Here is an 18258-nt window from a genome sequence, read left to right as displayed (position 1 = left end):
GACAGCTGGAAATGGAAGATACATTTTATGATCTTTTTAAAGGGCTCTGTATCCACACTGTTGGAAATTAGAGTCTTCAGAGAAAATATCATATTCCTTCATATAGTTCAGCAGAATACAGCAGTACTTGACCATGCATTTTACCTTCATTAGAATTGCTCTGGACATCGAAACTTTATTGTTAATTTCTTTGTTTCTACTATAAAGTCATAGTCATTATACTTATATAAATATTTGCCTTTCTTAATACATTTCATAATGTATGTTTGTATGCCTTTAGTGTATGGAAAAATGTTATCTGAAAGCATTAAGTATTTCTTTAATTAAATGAACTTTTTTTTAACACAGTTTACTTTATAATTGCAGGTGGCCTGCATGCAGTTTATAAATGCGCTTGTCACATCTCCTTATGAGCTTGATTTTCGAATACATTTAAGGAATGAATTCCTTCGTTCAGGACTAAAAACAATGTTACCAGTAAGTGGAATGTGCACTTTTATAATGCTTACGAACTTTAATGTTTTTCTTTCTTTAGACAAAAGTACTTGCAGCCAAGTAAGTAAATGAGCCTTACGGTTTTCTTTTATAAAGCATTAGATGCTTTGCAAGCTTTTGGATATTACAGTATTATTAGTCTCAATATACAGCTGATGATTCAGAATTCAGCTAATGATACGTCCAGAAGTGATGACTTTTTGGTTTCCTTAAAGTCAAAAGGGAACTTATTTTCTTTGACTTTGAATACTGAGAACATAAAATACTGATATTTTGGTTTTTGCCATTTCAATATTCAATAAAAATTTTTTTGCTCTCCTCTTTCATAACTTAGATTGATTTCCTTTATATTCAACCTAAGTATGCATTGAATTTTGATTAATATATTCTAGATACATAACGAAAATTGTATTCTCACTACCAATTCTGTAGCAACTTTTCTAAAAGAAAAGCAGTTTTATTTCTTAAATTGAGTGTGGTTATTGGCTCTAATTATGATGCTGTTATTTTTCAAATAACTATAAGCTTGTTCTAGGATAAATCAACACAGTTATTCTATAAATAGATATGCAGCTGCCATGACTGTATTATGTTAACTGATGAAGGAGTTTGTTTAAGGCCATGGCATTGTTAAAAGAGATAAGCAAAATCTCACTAGTCTCTTTATTTAATCTACTCAAGCCATATGAGATAAATAAGAAGTAAAAGTAGCAGAAGGGAATAAAAGGACCCTGTAAAAAACAAACAAATGTCAATGAGCATGTATATAAGGTATTCCTAGGGTATTAGAAATAACCAGAATCAGGGAAATTTCCTGGTGAGAAATTAGTGTGTAGCATGCATCTGTAACTTGTATTCTGATGATCTTAACTGAAAGTAGTTAAAACTCATCATCATAAAATATATAGTTAAGTCCATTGAGACATATTTTAATACGATTGAGTCTATACAGTTTCAGAAATTTCTATGTCAGTTCCACTTTGAGTGGTTCTTTCATCTATGACTTTATAAACCATGGAATTGGTTGCAGTGAATCATATGTGACCTGAGAGGTTCAGTATGAGGTTAACTTGGGACTTCCCTGGTGGCTCAGACGGTAAAGAATCCACTTGCCAAACAGGAGACCTGGGTTTGATCCCCTGGGTTGGGAAGATACCCTGGAGATGGGAATGTCTACCCACTTCAGTATTCTTGCCTGGAGAATCCCCATGGACAGAGGAGCCTGGCAGACTACAATCCATGAGGTCCCAAAGAGTCACACACGACTGAGTGACTAACACTTTCTTCCCACACGTAATTAGTTAATAGTGTATGTTACAGATTTATTCTTCTTTTCTCACAAATCTCTCCTCATGAAAAGACTGTGGCCTTATGTAGCTAATATTACAGTGTGTAATTATGTAGGTAATATTACAGTCTGGATTCTAGTGTGCTTTTGAGCTGCCTACTCACTACTTTCCATCTTTGTCCTCCAGGGATTGTTCCTCTGTTTCTGGGAGAATAATCATGTCTTTGGACACTTGTTGGCCTCAGGGGCTCCTGAGCATTCTCTAGTCATTTACTAATATGTGGTGTTTTTCTGCCTTTGTTGTTGTTGTTACTCTTCCAGCTTTTATTTCCCTTTGTCTATAACTGAACATTCATTTTCCACCTTATACTACTGAATGACTGGTCAAGAAAATGGTGACTCAATTTATTTAAGTCCTCATCTTTTCAGAAAGTGTACATAATAGCTCTTGTGCTTATGTTTTGCACTTTTGTCAGGATGTGCTCATCTCTGCTATTCACTGGTCTCATGGTATTTTTCATTTGGTTACATTGACAGCTAAGGTTTTGCATCAGTGTTTCTTAGCTGCGCTTTCCTATTGGCCCTATAGCTGCTGTATATTGTGATAGGTACCCTGTACTTCTAAACATGCTTCCAGTTAGAGTTTTCTTTAACTACCATTATCTCTTCAGTATGCCCTAATTCTTAGGTCTCAATGATTCCTCAGCAAGAGGAAAGTGAGAAGTGTTCTGTTTCTGCCTACTCATATTTTGGAATAGAACCTACAAGGATTCTCAATGTTTTTTTTTTTTTTTTTTTCTATGACAATAAAGTGAAATATGGCTAAGTAATTTTCTGATTCTCAAGAAACTGAGTTGTGCTGTGCTTAGTTGCTCAGTCGTATCTGACTCTTTTTGACCCCATGGACTGTAGCCTGCCAGGCTCCTCTGTCCATGGGAATACTCCAGGCAAGAATACTAGAGTGGGTTGCCATGCCCTCAATCAGGGGATCTTCCCAATCCAGTGTTTGAACCCAGATCTCCTGCATTGCAGGCAGATTCTTTACCATCTGAGTTACCAGGGAAACCCAAGAATACTGAAATGGGTAGCCTATCCCTTCTTCAGGGGATCTTCCTGACCCAGGAATCAAACCAGAGTCTCCTCCATTGCAGGCAGATTGTCCCCCTAAAGAGCCTATCACAATCTTATTAGAGGTGGGGCAGTGATGTTTGTTTGGAAAAAATAATCCTTCCCAGTTATTTCTGGTACACAATATGAGAATCAGAATCTAGGCAGATAGACCCATTTTTATGTTGTCCTTGTAGTTTCATTATCAAAATTTGGAGGAAAACTCAGAATGGGCATGCTTTAATTTACACTAGATGTCCCTAGCATGTCAACTATTATCTATCTAATGTACTAAATATTTACATTTCAACCAGTAGAATTTATAATAACCTTAAACAGCTTTTACACATGCATGGAAACCTAATAATATATTCAAAGATGAGTCTTTAATATCCTTATTTTTATTCTGTTTACTCTTATTTTATACTGTGTAACAGGAAGAACTTTCTAATTTTCTAGAATATATCATCTTCAAAGTAGCAGATTAGATGTGACTAGGGCTAATATAAATTATTGGCACATGGATCAAAAGTTATACCTATCTGGAATCATTAAATGCTAGGGAAAAAACAGTTCTTAATAATTCAATAATCCCAGAGACCATCATTGTAGTAGAATAGTATGTTGTTTCATATAGTCATTAGAATCAAGACAATGACAATTATTTTAATTACATTGAGTTAGAAATTTATTTTCAAAATTTGCCCTGTCTTTATAGATACATTATGGTGTTTAAAGAATTTATATTTCACTTACATGGAAAATTCACTTTTCATAAATTTGTTTTAGTAATTTGGGATAAATGAGTTGTTAAATATTACATAGTGGTTTTTAAAATAGTATTTGCTCTGTAGTTAACTTACATTGATTTCTTGTGAAGTTTTCTCCATCTACCATTTTATTTAGTTAAATGAATTAAGAAAATACTAGATAAATCCGGTACGTGAAGGAACAAGACAGTTAAAAATTGTGTTTGTAGGCAGCCGGCATTCTTAACCTCTTTTAGAAGACCGACAAACCCTTTTTTATTCCTTTGAAGACTCAATTTTGATTGCTTGACTGGTAATCAGTCAGATACTGGTAATGGACTTTGATTTCCTTTGAAGTACACCATATTATAGAGACGTAACTATCTATTTTAGAGGAACTGCTGATAATGTTCTGTATCTGTACAGCAAATCTGTTCAAAAAATATCTGAAACATATTTACAGTATTTCACATAATTAACAGTGTAATTCAGTAATTTTATGTCATTCTTCATTTAAAATATAAAACTTCAGTGATGCATTTCCAATATTCCAATGAGGTATCTGTCACATTTGTGCTGTATAAAAAATGTATTAATTCATTAAATAAATATTTAATCAATAATTTTTGAATATACCTTTCAAGATTTGACATTTGAAAGGAAGATTTTTATATATGTATGTGTATGTAGATATGCATATGTGTTTTAATGGTACATTGTTAACAAACAATATTTATGAGATATTTCATTTATGTATATCTATATTTTATATTGTGCTATATATATTCACATATTATATATACTATATAAATAATTCATTATCCTAATTAAAAATGGAAATAAACATTTATCCAGTTATTTTTACTGAAAGTATTTAGATCATACAGGTTGATTCCATGTTTTTGTAAATTTCTGAGGCTTATTAAATGACAGTATATAACTTGTTTTTTCTATTCAAACATATTTGAATGTGTTAAACTTTGATAGTGAACATCTAAGAAAGAATATATTATAACATAAGAATAAGGAAAAATTCTGTATTATAAAAATGGTTTTTTATTCATTGGATGTGTCTGGCTTCTGCTCTTTTCTGAATCGAGTTCAGAAATCACTTGATAATGTAACTCATCAATGTTAGGTAACTTCACATTCCAATAAATTTCATCATTCCCCTTCAAAATGAAAAATTAGACCTAAAACAAATTACTACTAAAGAGGAAACTAAACTTAAATGCATGTATTTGTTGTGTATTTTATATTAAAACATATTAATACTTTCATATGCTTTGTAGGTAAATTTTCAGTAAATTCTTATGTATGTGAATGTTAGGAAGAAGTCACCTAGAAATTGTATAAGTTTGTGTTTGGTTTCAGTAATAGCCATTATATCTTCATTTATAATTGTCCTTAGTGAATAAAAACAGAAAAAAAATGCATCTGAGTTTGTTTTATCGACTGAATTTGAAGTACACGTGCTTGCATTTCCTTTTAGAGTTCAAGCTCAGCTCTGAACATCTAGTCTCTCTGTAACACCCTTGAGTATCTACAGTTGTGGTTATCAATTTGGGTTTTGAAAGCAGCAACTTAAAGGATACATATTAAAAGATATTCCAGGTGATATATATTAAGCCCAACAATCTCTAGCATGGCATGCTTCCAAAGATTTTGTTTATACTATGATTTTGAAAATTATCAGGGGTTTGTAACACATGTGCTTATAATGTATTACAAAAACGAGTCATTGATGCCCAAGTTGGTATTTTGTGATTCAGCTGAGCAAAAATAATAGGTGGGGGAGGAGGCTAGTTGTGCATCTTGATTAAAAAATCCTGATGCCTTTTTGCTTTAAAATCACAAAATATCATTTAAAATAAATTTGTTTATACAACTTTTCACGTCACACTTGGAACTGTTGTGCTTGAATATATCCTTGCATTTGTTCTTCATTAATACAATTGATCTATATTTGCATTTTTTGCCAGAGGCATATGTGAATGTTCTAGCTGCATGAGTTCTTTTGCAATCTTTGATTAGTGTGTTTAGTCAAAACGACAGCATTTAATTTGGGTTGTTAGCAATTAGTTTTTTCCATTGTAAAAGTGATCATTAATTTTTTAATGTGAATCGTCAAAATCTGGGATATGAAAAGAAAATTCAATAAATGTAATGAGGTTTATTTTTACATTTTAAAATAGAAAAACAGAGTACATTTACTTTCTTACAGGAAACCAAGTGCCTGGGTCAATATTTGAAATTGCTTCTGCATATGCAAATAAATAATAGTATCAGGGCTTTATTTCCAAAATATGGTGTTGTCAAACTGTTATTCAGCTGTTAAGTTTTCTGTTTATATATTAGGATTTGAAAGAAAAAGAGAATGATGAGCTTGATATTCAGTTGAAAGTATTTGATGAGAACAAAGAGGACGACCTAACTGAATTATCACACCGTCTCAATGACATTCGCGCAGAAATGGAATATCCTTTTGACAAACCAGAAAAATCATTTTGCATGTACTGTGAAAAAGGGATTTGTGGGTGATTTTGTGAACCATTATTAGAATTCTTGTCTGCCAGCCCAATTTATATACATTTATTTATATTAGAACCTCACTATGATGCTGTTCTTGAGATTCTTGTTGAATTGTCAGACTCTCCTGATGATTTACACAGAGTATACTGAAATACACACAGTGGCTTGCAGCATGATAGGTATTCTCTGTTCAATGGTCTTGAATAGACAAGAGCCTAAGGTAATATTCCTACGGATAAGGATTTTTGGGGAAAAGTTCAGTGAGTTCATATGTGACTACAGGTAATACACATTTTCAGTTTATTAAATGGTATTCCAGTGATTTAGAGATATCATTCAGTTCAAATAAATGTCTTTTTCTCATTCTAAATATTTTGGTTCCTTAGTGGGGAAAAACAGTTTAAATGTGATAGGGTCTGACTAGAACAAAACTGCTAGAGTGGAAACATTTGAGTCAAATGCAACAAGCATATAACCTTTCTGTGGCAACATTTTTATACAAAATGATTTTAGATATAAAAGATGATTGTCATAGCATTGGCTGGTCATTTGTTTCACATACACTCAATTTCTTACCTATGGGTTCTGGGGAAATGGGGAAATACAGCAGAACCGAAAGGCCCTCTGAGCTGCGCTTTCTCTCCATAATGGCTTCTTCAGTCATCATCTTCACCCTGTAGTACTTTGCCTGTATCTGTCTTATTTAGGTACACTTCTATGCCCCTATGAAATGGAGGGCAGACGTGTTTCAACTTTTTCCTCCAACGTTCCTATCAAAGTGTCTTACACTTGAGTACTGGATAAGTGCAGTGAATAACAATTTTGTTATTACCAGAGATAATTTCCAGTAATTTCTTATCCTTTCTCAGTGACTCTAGTTTACAGCAGTTTCTGTAATATTAAATGTGTTTTATATCAATAAATATCTTGCTTTGCATAAATTTTTCTTCACCATAAATCTGTTTTTGGATCTATTCCATAGCCATTGAAAGGACCTTATGAGACTTTAGCACAAGACTCTTACATGAGGTGTAAGAAGTAATCCATCATATACTTAATTCTACTTCAGAGAAAACGTTGACAGTTCATATTATTTTTAAGATACTGGATTACATCTCCTCTTCTACTTTTATTTTACATCGATTTTCTAGGTCCTTGCTTTTCTTATAAAAGTGAATCCATATTTGAAATCGGTTTTCTAGTTTAATAAAAGCATTTAAACTTCCACCACTCTTTACATCGTAAGAAAAATATTTCACGTTTCTTTGTCTTTCAGTTCAGTTCAGTTCAGTTCAGTCGCTCAGTCATGTCCGACTCTTTGCTCAGCACGCCAGGCCTCCCTGTCCATCACCAGCTCCTGGAATTCACTCAGACTCACGTCCATCGAGTCCGTGATGCCATCCAGCTATCTCATCCTCTGTCGTCCCCTTCTCCTCCTGCCCCCAATCCCTCCCAGCATCACAGTCTTTTCCAGTGAGTCAACTGTTCACATGAGGTGGCCAAAATACTGGAGTTTCAGCTTTAGCATCATTCCTTCCAAAGAAATCCCAGGACTGATCTCCTTTAGAATGGACTGGTTGGATCTCCTTGCAGTCTAAGGGACTTTCAAGAGTCTTCTCCAACACCCCAGTTCAAAAGCATCAATTCTTCGGCACTCAGCTTTCTTCACAGTCCAACTCTCACATCCATACATGACCACAGGAAAAACCATAGCCTTGACTAGATGGACCTTTGTTGGCAAAGTAATGTCTCTGCTTTTGAATATGCTATCTAGGTTGGTCATAACTTTTCTTCCAAGGAGTAAGCATCTTTTAATTTGATGGCTGCAATCACCATCTGCAGTGATTTTGGAGCCCCCCAAAATAAAGTCTGACACTGTTTAAACTGTTTCCCCATCTATTTCCCATGAAGTGATGGGACCAGATGCCATGATCGTAGTTTTCTGAATGCTGAGCTTTAAGTCAACTTTTTCACTCTCCTCTTTTACTTTCATCAAGAAGCTTTTTAGTTCCTCTTCACTTTCTGCCATTATAAGGGTGATGTCATCTTTGTCTTTAACCTCCTTCTTTTATCAAAAATGAAATATAAATGAATGCAAATTGTAATGATTTCATATGTAATGGTTCATCTGTATAAAACTGATTTTTATGAACTGTTAACAGTCCACACAGTGCTCCTTTGCGTTACTATCTTGTGTGGCAGTGAAAAAGGAGGAGTAGTGTCTTGTATGAATAATATAGGTGCTCCATGATAAACATAGGAAGGTTAGGAAAAAATCATTTTCATTAATGGCATTTGCTATTCCAGTGGTACCAACTGTAAGCTGTAATTCAAAATGGAATGAATAACTGATCATTTAAGTCTTTAATGGCTAAATGTTTAAGTCTGTTTTTCTGGTTAAAAAGTTAAAGTGATCCATAGATTAAATTTCTTTATGCAGATGTTTAAATCCTGGATCATAGATTTGAAAGTTTAGAAAGAGTAATGGTAACAAAATGATCTCTTAATGTTTTAAAAAATGAAGCTGCTTTTGTTATGAATGAGAGTGAATCAGCAATCATTTTATTCCTTCACTCACTTTCCACTGATATGAATGAAGTATACCATCTTCTGTATAATATGTTGAAGGACACTGCTGCTGAAAATTATTTATTATCCATTCTACAACATTTTTTGCTCATCAGAAATGACTATTATATCAGGTAAGAGGCTGTTCTTAAGGTACAATTTGTGTAATTTGAATTAGATATTAAAGGAAAATTAGCAGTATAGTAAGAACTAGACAGTATATGCATATACATATGTAGAGTATAAGAATTTGATGACTTTAGATAACATTTTTAAAAAAGATGTTAATTAATTTTTCATTGGGCCAGAAGAATCTGCTTATGAAAATGATGTATGCCATTTGAGTAGCAATAAACCCAACAGATTCTACTGACCCTGTAATGAAATTTTCTGTAGCACAGAGTAACCTTCAAAGAGTCTATGGTAGAATTTTTAAGTTCTTGTACATTTGATAAGTAAGGTTATTGTTATTCCTCTTGTATAGTATTTATCTAGTAATAGATATGAACTTATCTATGAAAATAGTAATATTAATATTTTAGCTTTATACAAAATAATGTAATTCTTCTAAATAAATGAATATAATAGTAATCCATATGAAGTCATAAATTTCAGAGTCCAGTTCTGGAAATATATCTGAAAACCAGAGAAAGATTTCTGAGTGACTGAAATAAACTGGTTACCATGATCTCATGATCTTACATTTAACTGTTGAAGAGACTTATAGTTGTTCTTTATACTCTGATATGTGTGAAATTCTAGCAAACTTCATCTCTCTGATTTCTCAAACCTTGCTTCATTAAAGGGCAAGGGAACATACCGTGGGGTCGGGTACAGTCAACTCGAATGGCAGATCTAAAGCCAATAGAGTACGATTAGAATTCTGTTATAGTTCAGACCAGTGCAGTAACTGATGGGCCTCATGATGTTACAGAGACTAGAACAATGTTTAAAATAGTATATGCTAGTCTTTTTTTAAGCAGGAAAGATAGTAATTCAACATAAAATGATTGTTGTTTTCTTGAATAAGTGGTGAATAGTAAAGGGGTACAGTGCCCATGGGTACACAGTTACCTGGGGAAATAATTTGTGTCCATTTCTCAGTAACTTTGAATGAATGAGAAATTGTTCTAATATATTTTTTTCATCCTGAGAACATCCATGTGAGGAAGATGAGTCACTAGTACTTTTATTCTACAGATGGATACTTTGACTTAAATAGAATGATTGTGTTTTCCTTGTTTATCAAGAGAATCTTTGACCTGATTGATTACAGTCTGATATTATTTACCATAGATCTTTTGATGACTTGAAAGAGCCTCAGATGTGTAATATATATTACTGTTTATTCTTATCCTTGAGACCAACCCCATGACAAAAGACATCAGTGCAATTAGAATATGTTTAGATTTGTTTGCAAACTTTTAGTAGTTGGACTAGTTATCAGCACTCTAATGTTAAGGATGTTTATGTTACAATTTGTCCATGGTGGTATTTGCTTCTGATTTTTCTCTGAATTTATTAGCTGCTGATAAATGCTAAAATTTTCCAAAATTTTAATGCAAAATATACTTTAAAAAATTTTTTGAAGTATGTAAGTGGTCATTTTTAAGGCCATAATTACCTTGATAGATTACAGAATTAGGTAATGTTTTAGAACCTTTGACACTTTGAAAAAATTGAAGCTGTAGCCATGCATATTTACTGTGTATGCTTCTATAAAATAAATCTTTTAAAATATGTGTATAAATAGTTCTTTGGTATAGTCTGTAACATAAGGGGCCCAGTCCAGTTTTGTAAGAGCTGTTATAGCTATCTTGAGTAACAATGTGCCAGTAAATACAAGACATCATTTGCCATGTAATGCCAAGATACTCATCCCTTATTGAAATTGAGAACTTGGAGAGGCCTAGAAGCATTTCTTTTCTGGTAGATGTAGGACTAAAAAAAGTCATTTGTTTTGATTAACTTTAGGAATAATAGCTTAAGTAAGTAGATAAGGTTGATACGTATTTTTGAACACAAGCATGAATCCCTGCAAGCTAGAGTATTAAGTCAAGGTATTAACAGTTGATTATATCACAGTGGGTTTTGCATTGTAATGTCCGCCTACCTTTAAGCTTAGGCATGTTTTTCTTGAGAGAGAGTAATGGCTAGAAAGAGTTTTTAACCTTTTAGAAAATCACTTAGTTTTCTTTATCATGCAGAATCATGTCTTAAAATAGATCTGTCTGGGTAGAAAAGGTATTCAAGAACACTTCCTCTCTTTTGCAGGCCGCAGTATTACAAAATAATTGAGGAGTGTGTTTCACAGATAGTGCTGCACTGCAGTGGAATGGATCCAGATTTCAAGTATAGACAAAGATTAGACATTGATTTGGCTCATCTGATAGGTATGTAACATAATCCTCAGTGTCTTTTGATTGTGGTTATAATAGACACTTTTCAAGGGTAGCTCTCTCACTAAACTTCCTCTTGTAATATGGTAAGTCAGTGTATCCATGGGTACTCATTTGCTCTAACTATTAATTAGGATGATCATGAGAGTTCTGTCTGTGTGATTGGAAATCCTAATCTGTTTGTTAAGTTTCAACACTCTTGAATTGAGTTTAAAATAAGTGCTGCACCAACAGACATTATATTAGGGGTCAGTGCCTTGCTTTTTAGAAACATGACTCAAATCCGTTAAGTTTATGCTGATACCTTTGTGGCTCTGTGTAAATCATGTATACACTAGGGTCCAATTAATAATGCCATGTTAGTGTTCAGGTCCTAGAAAAAGAAATACAGGCTAATTTAGTAACTTAAAACCTTTTTTCTTAAAAAAACCCCACTTTTTATTTTGTATTGGGATATAGCCAATTAACAATATTGTGATAGTTTTGGGCGAATAGCAAAGAGACTCAGCCATATGTATACATGTATCCGTTTTAATTCTATGAAAGTAGATCCGTTTATATTTTCATAGACCTTAGATCTGGGAAATAATTTGAGATGATCATGTTCATCTACTTGGATTGCTGAGGAAATGACCTTATATCATCCGAGATGGTAATCAGCTACCCTTTCTGGAATAATCACTGAAGGACAATGGGCAGCCTCTCTTATGAAATATACTGTACCATATGACTTTACAGTTAAGCTGTTTTATTTATACCTAATCAAAATCACTATTGCTAAGATTCAAGCATGAACTCATTTGTCTTTAAAGATAGAAAACAACAGCTGTGGAATGCTCATTGTATGCTCTCCTTCACTCCGTAGCACAGGAAGACCCACAGATAATAATATTCAGATGAATTCCTTATTATTTATCATGTATAATTCTTATTTTGATTGTAAAACTCATGCTCACTTATTAGAGGCAGTCTAGAGACTTATGTAATTGATAAAATAAACCACCGATCATACTTTTCAAGCTCAGTACATTTCAGCATTACTTTTCAGCTCAGTACATCTTATCTCCATCTTCATCTCCATCTCTGTCTAGCTCTTGCTCTTTCTCCCTCCATCCATTTCTCTTCTATATGGTAATTTTTCATGGAGCATTATATTATTAGAATGTTTCAGTATTAACCTTTCAAAATCTGACTTTGTATGTCTATATAATATTTCATTTAGTAGAATATCATAATTGTCTTGAATAGTCCTTATTATACATACAGATTGTTTTCAGGTATTTAGAATTATAAATGAATTGGCTGTGAACATTCTTAATATAAATATTTGGCTTCTTCTCAGTATTTCCTTAGGATTGATTCCTCTAAGTGAGGGTATGAACTTTGAAAGGCTAAATGCTTTTCAGAAAGCTTGTGCCAGTGTACCTTGCGCCTGCAATTAATGTGAATGCTGGCATCACTGCATCTTTTCCCCTGAGCTTAATAGACTCAGTGGTTTATTTCATATTTGTTGAGAGAGTTATAAGGGACTATTTCCAAATGTTTGAATTGGCTTATCTATTGCGGACCATAGTTGGCACATACACATTAAATGTTGATTTTGTTAGCCAAAATAGATATTTGTTTTGTATACTATGTGCCAGGTACTTAGGAATGTGCCCCCTTTATCAAGAGCAGTGAGGTGAGAAAACATGAAGGGATAAGTTGAGAGAACATAGTCAGTATTAAAAACCCATTATGACCTCATATAACTTTTCTAGGCTTCAGTTACCTCAGCTCTAAATTCAGATTACTGAAGTATATGTGTAGCTCTTAATATTTTATGCTCAGAAGTCTTGAGTAGCTAATAAAGGCTGTGAAACTTTCATTAGAACACACACACACACATACACACACACATACAAATTAACAGGTGCTTCAAGAACTTCTAGGAAATCTATGGATCTCTATTCTAAGCTCACCTGAACTTGAGGAGGATAGAGTCTCTTCTGATTTCACAGGTCTGTAAGTCTAGTATTTTTTTTTTTTTATAAGTCAGATCATATCCTGGCCTAAATTTCTTCAATGTCTTCCCATTGAAATTTTAATCAAACTCATTACCAATCATTGCCGGCACAACACAGATCTGACCCCTCTTTGATCTAACCATTTCCCAGTTTGTTCTTTGGTTGCCTTGCTCCAGCCACACATTGTTTATTTACAAAGAAGAACAGATTTTATTAATGGTATTCTTGACATATGAAAAAAGCTTATATTTAAAGTGTAACATTTGATAAATTGTGATGCTTGTGTGGACATTTAAAATCATCACAGTTTAGATTCTAAGCACCTCTGTCACCTCCTAGAATTTCTGTGTTCCCATTTGCAGTCTTTCTTCCCATGCCTCCCCACCTCTCCGCATCTTGAGATAATCACTGATCTGCCTTCTTTCAGTATAGAGTAGTTTCACTTGCTAAAATTTTATGTAAAAGGAAGCATATAGCATGTGCTGTCTGTTTTGGCTTTTTGTCATTCAGCATAATTATTTTGAGATTCATTTGTGCTGTGGTATTCCATGTATCATTCGATTTTATAACTGAATGCTATTTCAGTATACGGATATACCACAATCTGTTTATACATTTATTGTTAGTGGACATTTGCTTTCTTTGTAGGTTTTGGCTATTATAAATAAAGTTGCTATGAACATTCACATACAAGTCTGGGTATAGACATATGCTTTCATTTCTTTTAGGTAAATAAATAGGTATAACATGGTTGGGTATTGGTAATATATCATAGACTAATATATAATAGTGAGAATGCTTCCCGAAGAGGATTCTTCAATTACTTACATTCTGGAGTGTTTGATTAGACCTGAGAAGTTCGATGTTTGTTTTCTTATATACATAATATATTCTGCCCCTGATTCAAAGTTGTTCAAGTGAAATCTTTGTATGATGTACCTCCCCTTCTAGTCTTATTTTGAGTCATTTTGAGCCTTAATAATCTTAACCATAGTTCTTTGGCACTTCTCTACCCACAGTAAGCTACAAAATATTTGTAATGAGTTCTGTGATAGATAAAGTTGGTAAATAATGGAATACATTTAAATGATGATGATTGTGTCTAATATATTCTTGGATGCTTGGTTTTGTGCCTCAACAATACTATCATTGGGTTCAGGTAGTATACAAAAGAAAGAACATCTGGTAGTTTATGTTTTATGTGTAGTATAAGTCAGTTGCCCTCTAACATCAGTTGACATAATAATGATAGTCTCCGTAGCAGAATTATAGGCTGGCAGCCGTCATTTGCCTAGTGGTCCAGTTAAATAATTTCTAATCATTTTTGGTCAATCTTAATAGATTCTTGTGTGAATAAGGCAAAAGTTGAAGAAAGTGAACAAAAAGCAGCAGAATTCTCAAAGAAGGTAAGGCTTATAAAATATTGGCCTTAATTATTAAATGTATAAGTTAATCATAACACGTATTCCACCTTGTTTCCTTCTGTGAGGCCTTATACATGTTATTTCAGTTACATGGTCCTTCATGTTTTTAAAGTCAGACACAGCCACAGAATACTGATTTCTTTCCTGATAAGATAATGTTGCTACCATTCCCTGCTCATCACCTTTAATCCAGAAGGAAGAAAAACACGAATCATATCCTAGTAAAGTGATAAATGAAATAAAATTAGGTTGCTAGAAGCATATAGTTAGAAATAGTCAACCAAAAACACATTTTGCCATTGCTTTCCTGCGGGTCTCACTTAACAATAGTTCCTTGGAGAACTGCAAGGTGTTTAGCTAATCTTATCTGTCATGTTCTTTAAGTCAGTGCTATTGGTAGCAACAAAATGATGTGGTATTTGCTTTCTCTCTATCTCTTTCTGCTTAGACTTATCTGTGAATTTTATAATTATCATTTATGAAATGCTGCTGCTACTTCATGTATGTAGGCTTGGTGGCATTTGAGGTTCCTCTTTGTGTAATGCCTTAGGTGAATGTCAGCATTATGAATATCTAAATTTAATTTAGATCTCAGATATCCCTTGTTTCCTGAAAACTTGGCTACAGTTTTATAAGGTTCTACCAAAAGTTGCATTTTATGGTTCTAGATCCTACAAAGCATTAATACAGTATTTCTCTCCTTCTGACAGCAGGAAAAGGATTGAAGCCCAAGTCTAAAAAGCTCTCTAGTTCTTAGCCTTATGACGGCAAGATAAAGTGCTTACATATTGCTGACTCTTCAAAGTTATGACTTACCTTGGAGATTAGATAATCGCTTTTGCTATTACTCTAGAAACTATAGAGTATTAGTGAAATTACTTCAGGGCATCTGAGGAAATGACTTTGCTTTTTGAGTTACTAGAATGGATTTTAAGAGTGTGGGCATAAAATGTTGCCCATAAAATGGACATAAAATGTTTGTGTGAAGCTGTCATTTATATTATTGAAAGAAAATGCACACTTTTTGATTAGTATACCTTTATATTTCTTAATGTTCTTGTTTTAAGTTGCATATTTAAAATTCCCTTTGAAAATCTTAGGAGCTCTTTAATTTATGTCTTGCACTGTGATTAGACACCACAAGACTGGAGCAATTTGTGATGATCTATCTGGTAAAAATTTCTGTAAGCATCTATTATTGGGAAAGGAGTCCTGAAATAATAAAGACATTTCAGTGTTTGATGCTTCATTCTCCTCACCAAAATTTGAAATGGAAACTGGTATGGTTTCCCAGTTCTTGTCTGCATGCCTTCTCTTATTCAGGGTGATTTGAAGAGGCAGTACAGAATATTAAAAAAAGGCGGGGGGAACAGCTAGAATGAGAAGCAGTAGTTATAAGATCTGATTTCAGCATTTTCGCTAATTAGCTGTGACTTTAAGTAAGCCATTTACTATCCTTGGATCTTATTTGCTTCATCATTAAAAGGAGCAAATAAGGTTAGTGGACTCATAAGAAGTCTTCCACGGAGAAGGCAATGGCACCCCACTCCAGTACTCTTGCCTGGAAAATCCCATGGATGGAGGAGCCTGGTGGGCTGCAGTCCATGGGGTCGCTAAGAGTCGGACACGACTGAGCGACTTAACTTTCACTTTTCACTTTCACGCATTGGAGAAGGAAATGGCAACCCACTCCAGTATTCTTGCCTGGAGAATCCCAGGGACGGCGGAGCCTGGTGGGCTGCCGTCTATGGGGTCGCACAGAGTCAGGCACGACTGAAGCGACTTAGCAATAGCAGCAGCAGCAGCAAGAAGTCTTCAGCTCAAATAACTCAGGCTTCTCCTATTCCTACTCAATGGGTTTACAGATAAAGATCATTTTAACTTATAAGCAGAAACATTGTGTGCCTCTCCTTAAGTGTACTAATAAACCATTTGTAGAGCAAAATTGTGTGCAGTGTGCTTGTGTGGACAGCATGGTTGAGAAGCACACAGATAAGTCTGGCAAGGAGTCTGGTAGTATAGATTCAGATCAATCTTAACAGGGAGACTAATGCAGTTGGAAAAGCTCCATCTTCTCAGTGACCTAGGAAATAAGGTCATTTGCTGACACTGAAGGATCTGGGATAGGTTTGAAATGTAAAGAGATTAGAAATCATTTGGACCAACCTCTGTGGGACATTTTCCTGGGATTCAAGTAGAGATGAATAAAAGAAGTAAGTAGTTAGGCAGGTTTGACCCAAATACTATTATCCAATTTGCTGTTTCTTCAGACTGGATCTGAATAGCATTTTATAATTTCCAAAGGTCAAATCTACTATGAGGAGGAATATTTATTAATAGCGGGCACACTTTTTCAGTTGTTCCACAAAACTCTAAAGAGAGTTCTCAGTAGTAAGATATATCACTTTTAAAAACATAAATAACATATTAGTAATGTATCGACTTCTAAATGACTTGAAGTGATGGGGACAATGCAATGAAAGGCAGGCGTTCTATAGCTGGATATGAGTGCTATTCACTTATAGTATGTAGGCTTATTAGGGTCAGAGATCTGACCTAGTTAAGGGCTGCGCAGCCTGCAGTGAGCGGATAGTCACCATCTGATGGTCCCTTAGGTTTACCACTCTGTAACTGAAACTCTCATTTGCCCTATTGTAACATTCTGTGCCAGTGTTTTGGCTAACCGTCTGAATGACAATGCTGTTAGGGCGTATATCATTCTACTGTCAGATTTTGTGGAGAATCACTTTTTGAATTTATTTTACTACAATTAAGACTGTAATGCAAATAGCCTATTTTGTATTAATATACATGCATGTGAGCATTCTAGAAGTGCTATCTCTTTTCAGGATTAAACATATTTTTAAGGAGTTGGACTGCTTGATGCCTAATTTTTAGGTTTCATTTTCGAATTAAATACACTTAAAAGTATGGGATGGAACAAAAACCACACAATTCTAAAACTTAACATTTAGTAACAAAACAACAAAAATGTCTGCTATATATGAAGAGAGCCTTCTTAGTCCAGCATTTAAAGTTTTGTTTTATATTTTTTTTTCAGAAGTTAAAATGGGTTTATTTACATTGTGTTGGGGACATATTTCTCCTCTACTAGCACCCTATCCCCACAGACGTGCTTAATTGCCATAAAAATAATCAAGAGCTCTGATTTTCTGAGTGACCTAAGAAATTTAAGAAGCAAATGCCACTCCACTTATTTAATACATAGTGTTGTTGAAAGTTTTCTCAAAACTGCATTACTAAGTGTGCATTTATGGTGATGATCATTGCAGTTCGATGAAGAATTCACAGCTCGACAGGAAGCTCAAGCTGAGCTTCAAAAAAGAGAAGAAAAAATCAAAGAACTTGAAAAAGAAATCCAGCAACTTCGAACCCAGGTAATGAGACAAGATACAGATTTTGTGTCATGTCACAGTGAGTTCGATGGTAGAAAATTATCTTGTTCGATGGGAGGAAAAATTTAACCAGAAGCAGACTTTTTGGCAGTTTCCCCATTTTAATTGAAATGACTACAGATTTTATTTTCTAGGACAATAAATCATTTTAATGTTTGGATAAAAATAAAGCATTCGTTGCATAAGTTGCCCTGAATATTTTTAACGGAATATATTACACAAGCAAGACTCTTTTTGAGATGAAATTTTCATAATGATTTGAAAAAGTTGAATG

General features: G+C 34.0%; 1 protein-coding gene across 1 annotated transcript; it reads left to right on the top strand.

Moving 5' to 3' along the window:
* Nucleotides 1–366: 366 nt before the first annotated feature.
* On the top strand, nt 367–17966 carry LOC108635132 (protein diaphanous homolog 2-like; the record flags this gene model as incomplete). The annotated part of the gene is given in 6 exon segments (XM_018045407.1): nt 367–477; nt 5998–6116; nt 8757–8873; nt 11014–11132; nt 14486–14550; nt 17862–17966. Coding segments are annotated over 6 exon segments (636 nt in total), but the record flags the coding sequence as incomplete, so codon positions are not given.
* Nucleotides 17967–18258: the final 292 nt, after the last annotated feature.

The sequence above is a fragment of the Capra hircus genome, unplaced genomic scaffold (assembly GCF_001704415.2).
Source record: "Capra hircus breed San Clemente unplaced genomic scaffold, ASM170441v1, whole genome shotgun sequence".
NCBI lineage: Eukaryota > Metazoa > Chordata > Mammalia > Artiodactyla > Bovidae > Capra > Capra hircus.
This window is presented reverse-complemented; position numbering and strand designations above follow the sequence as displayed.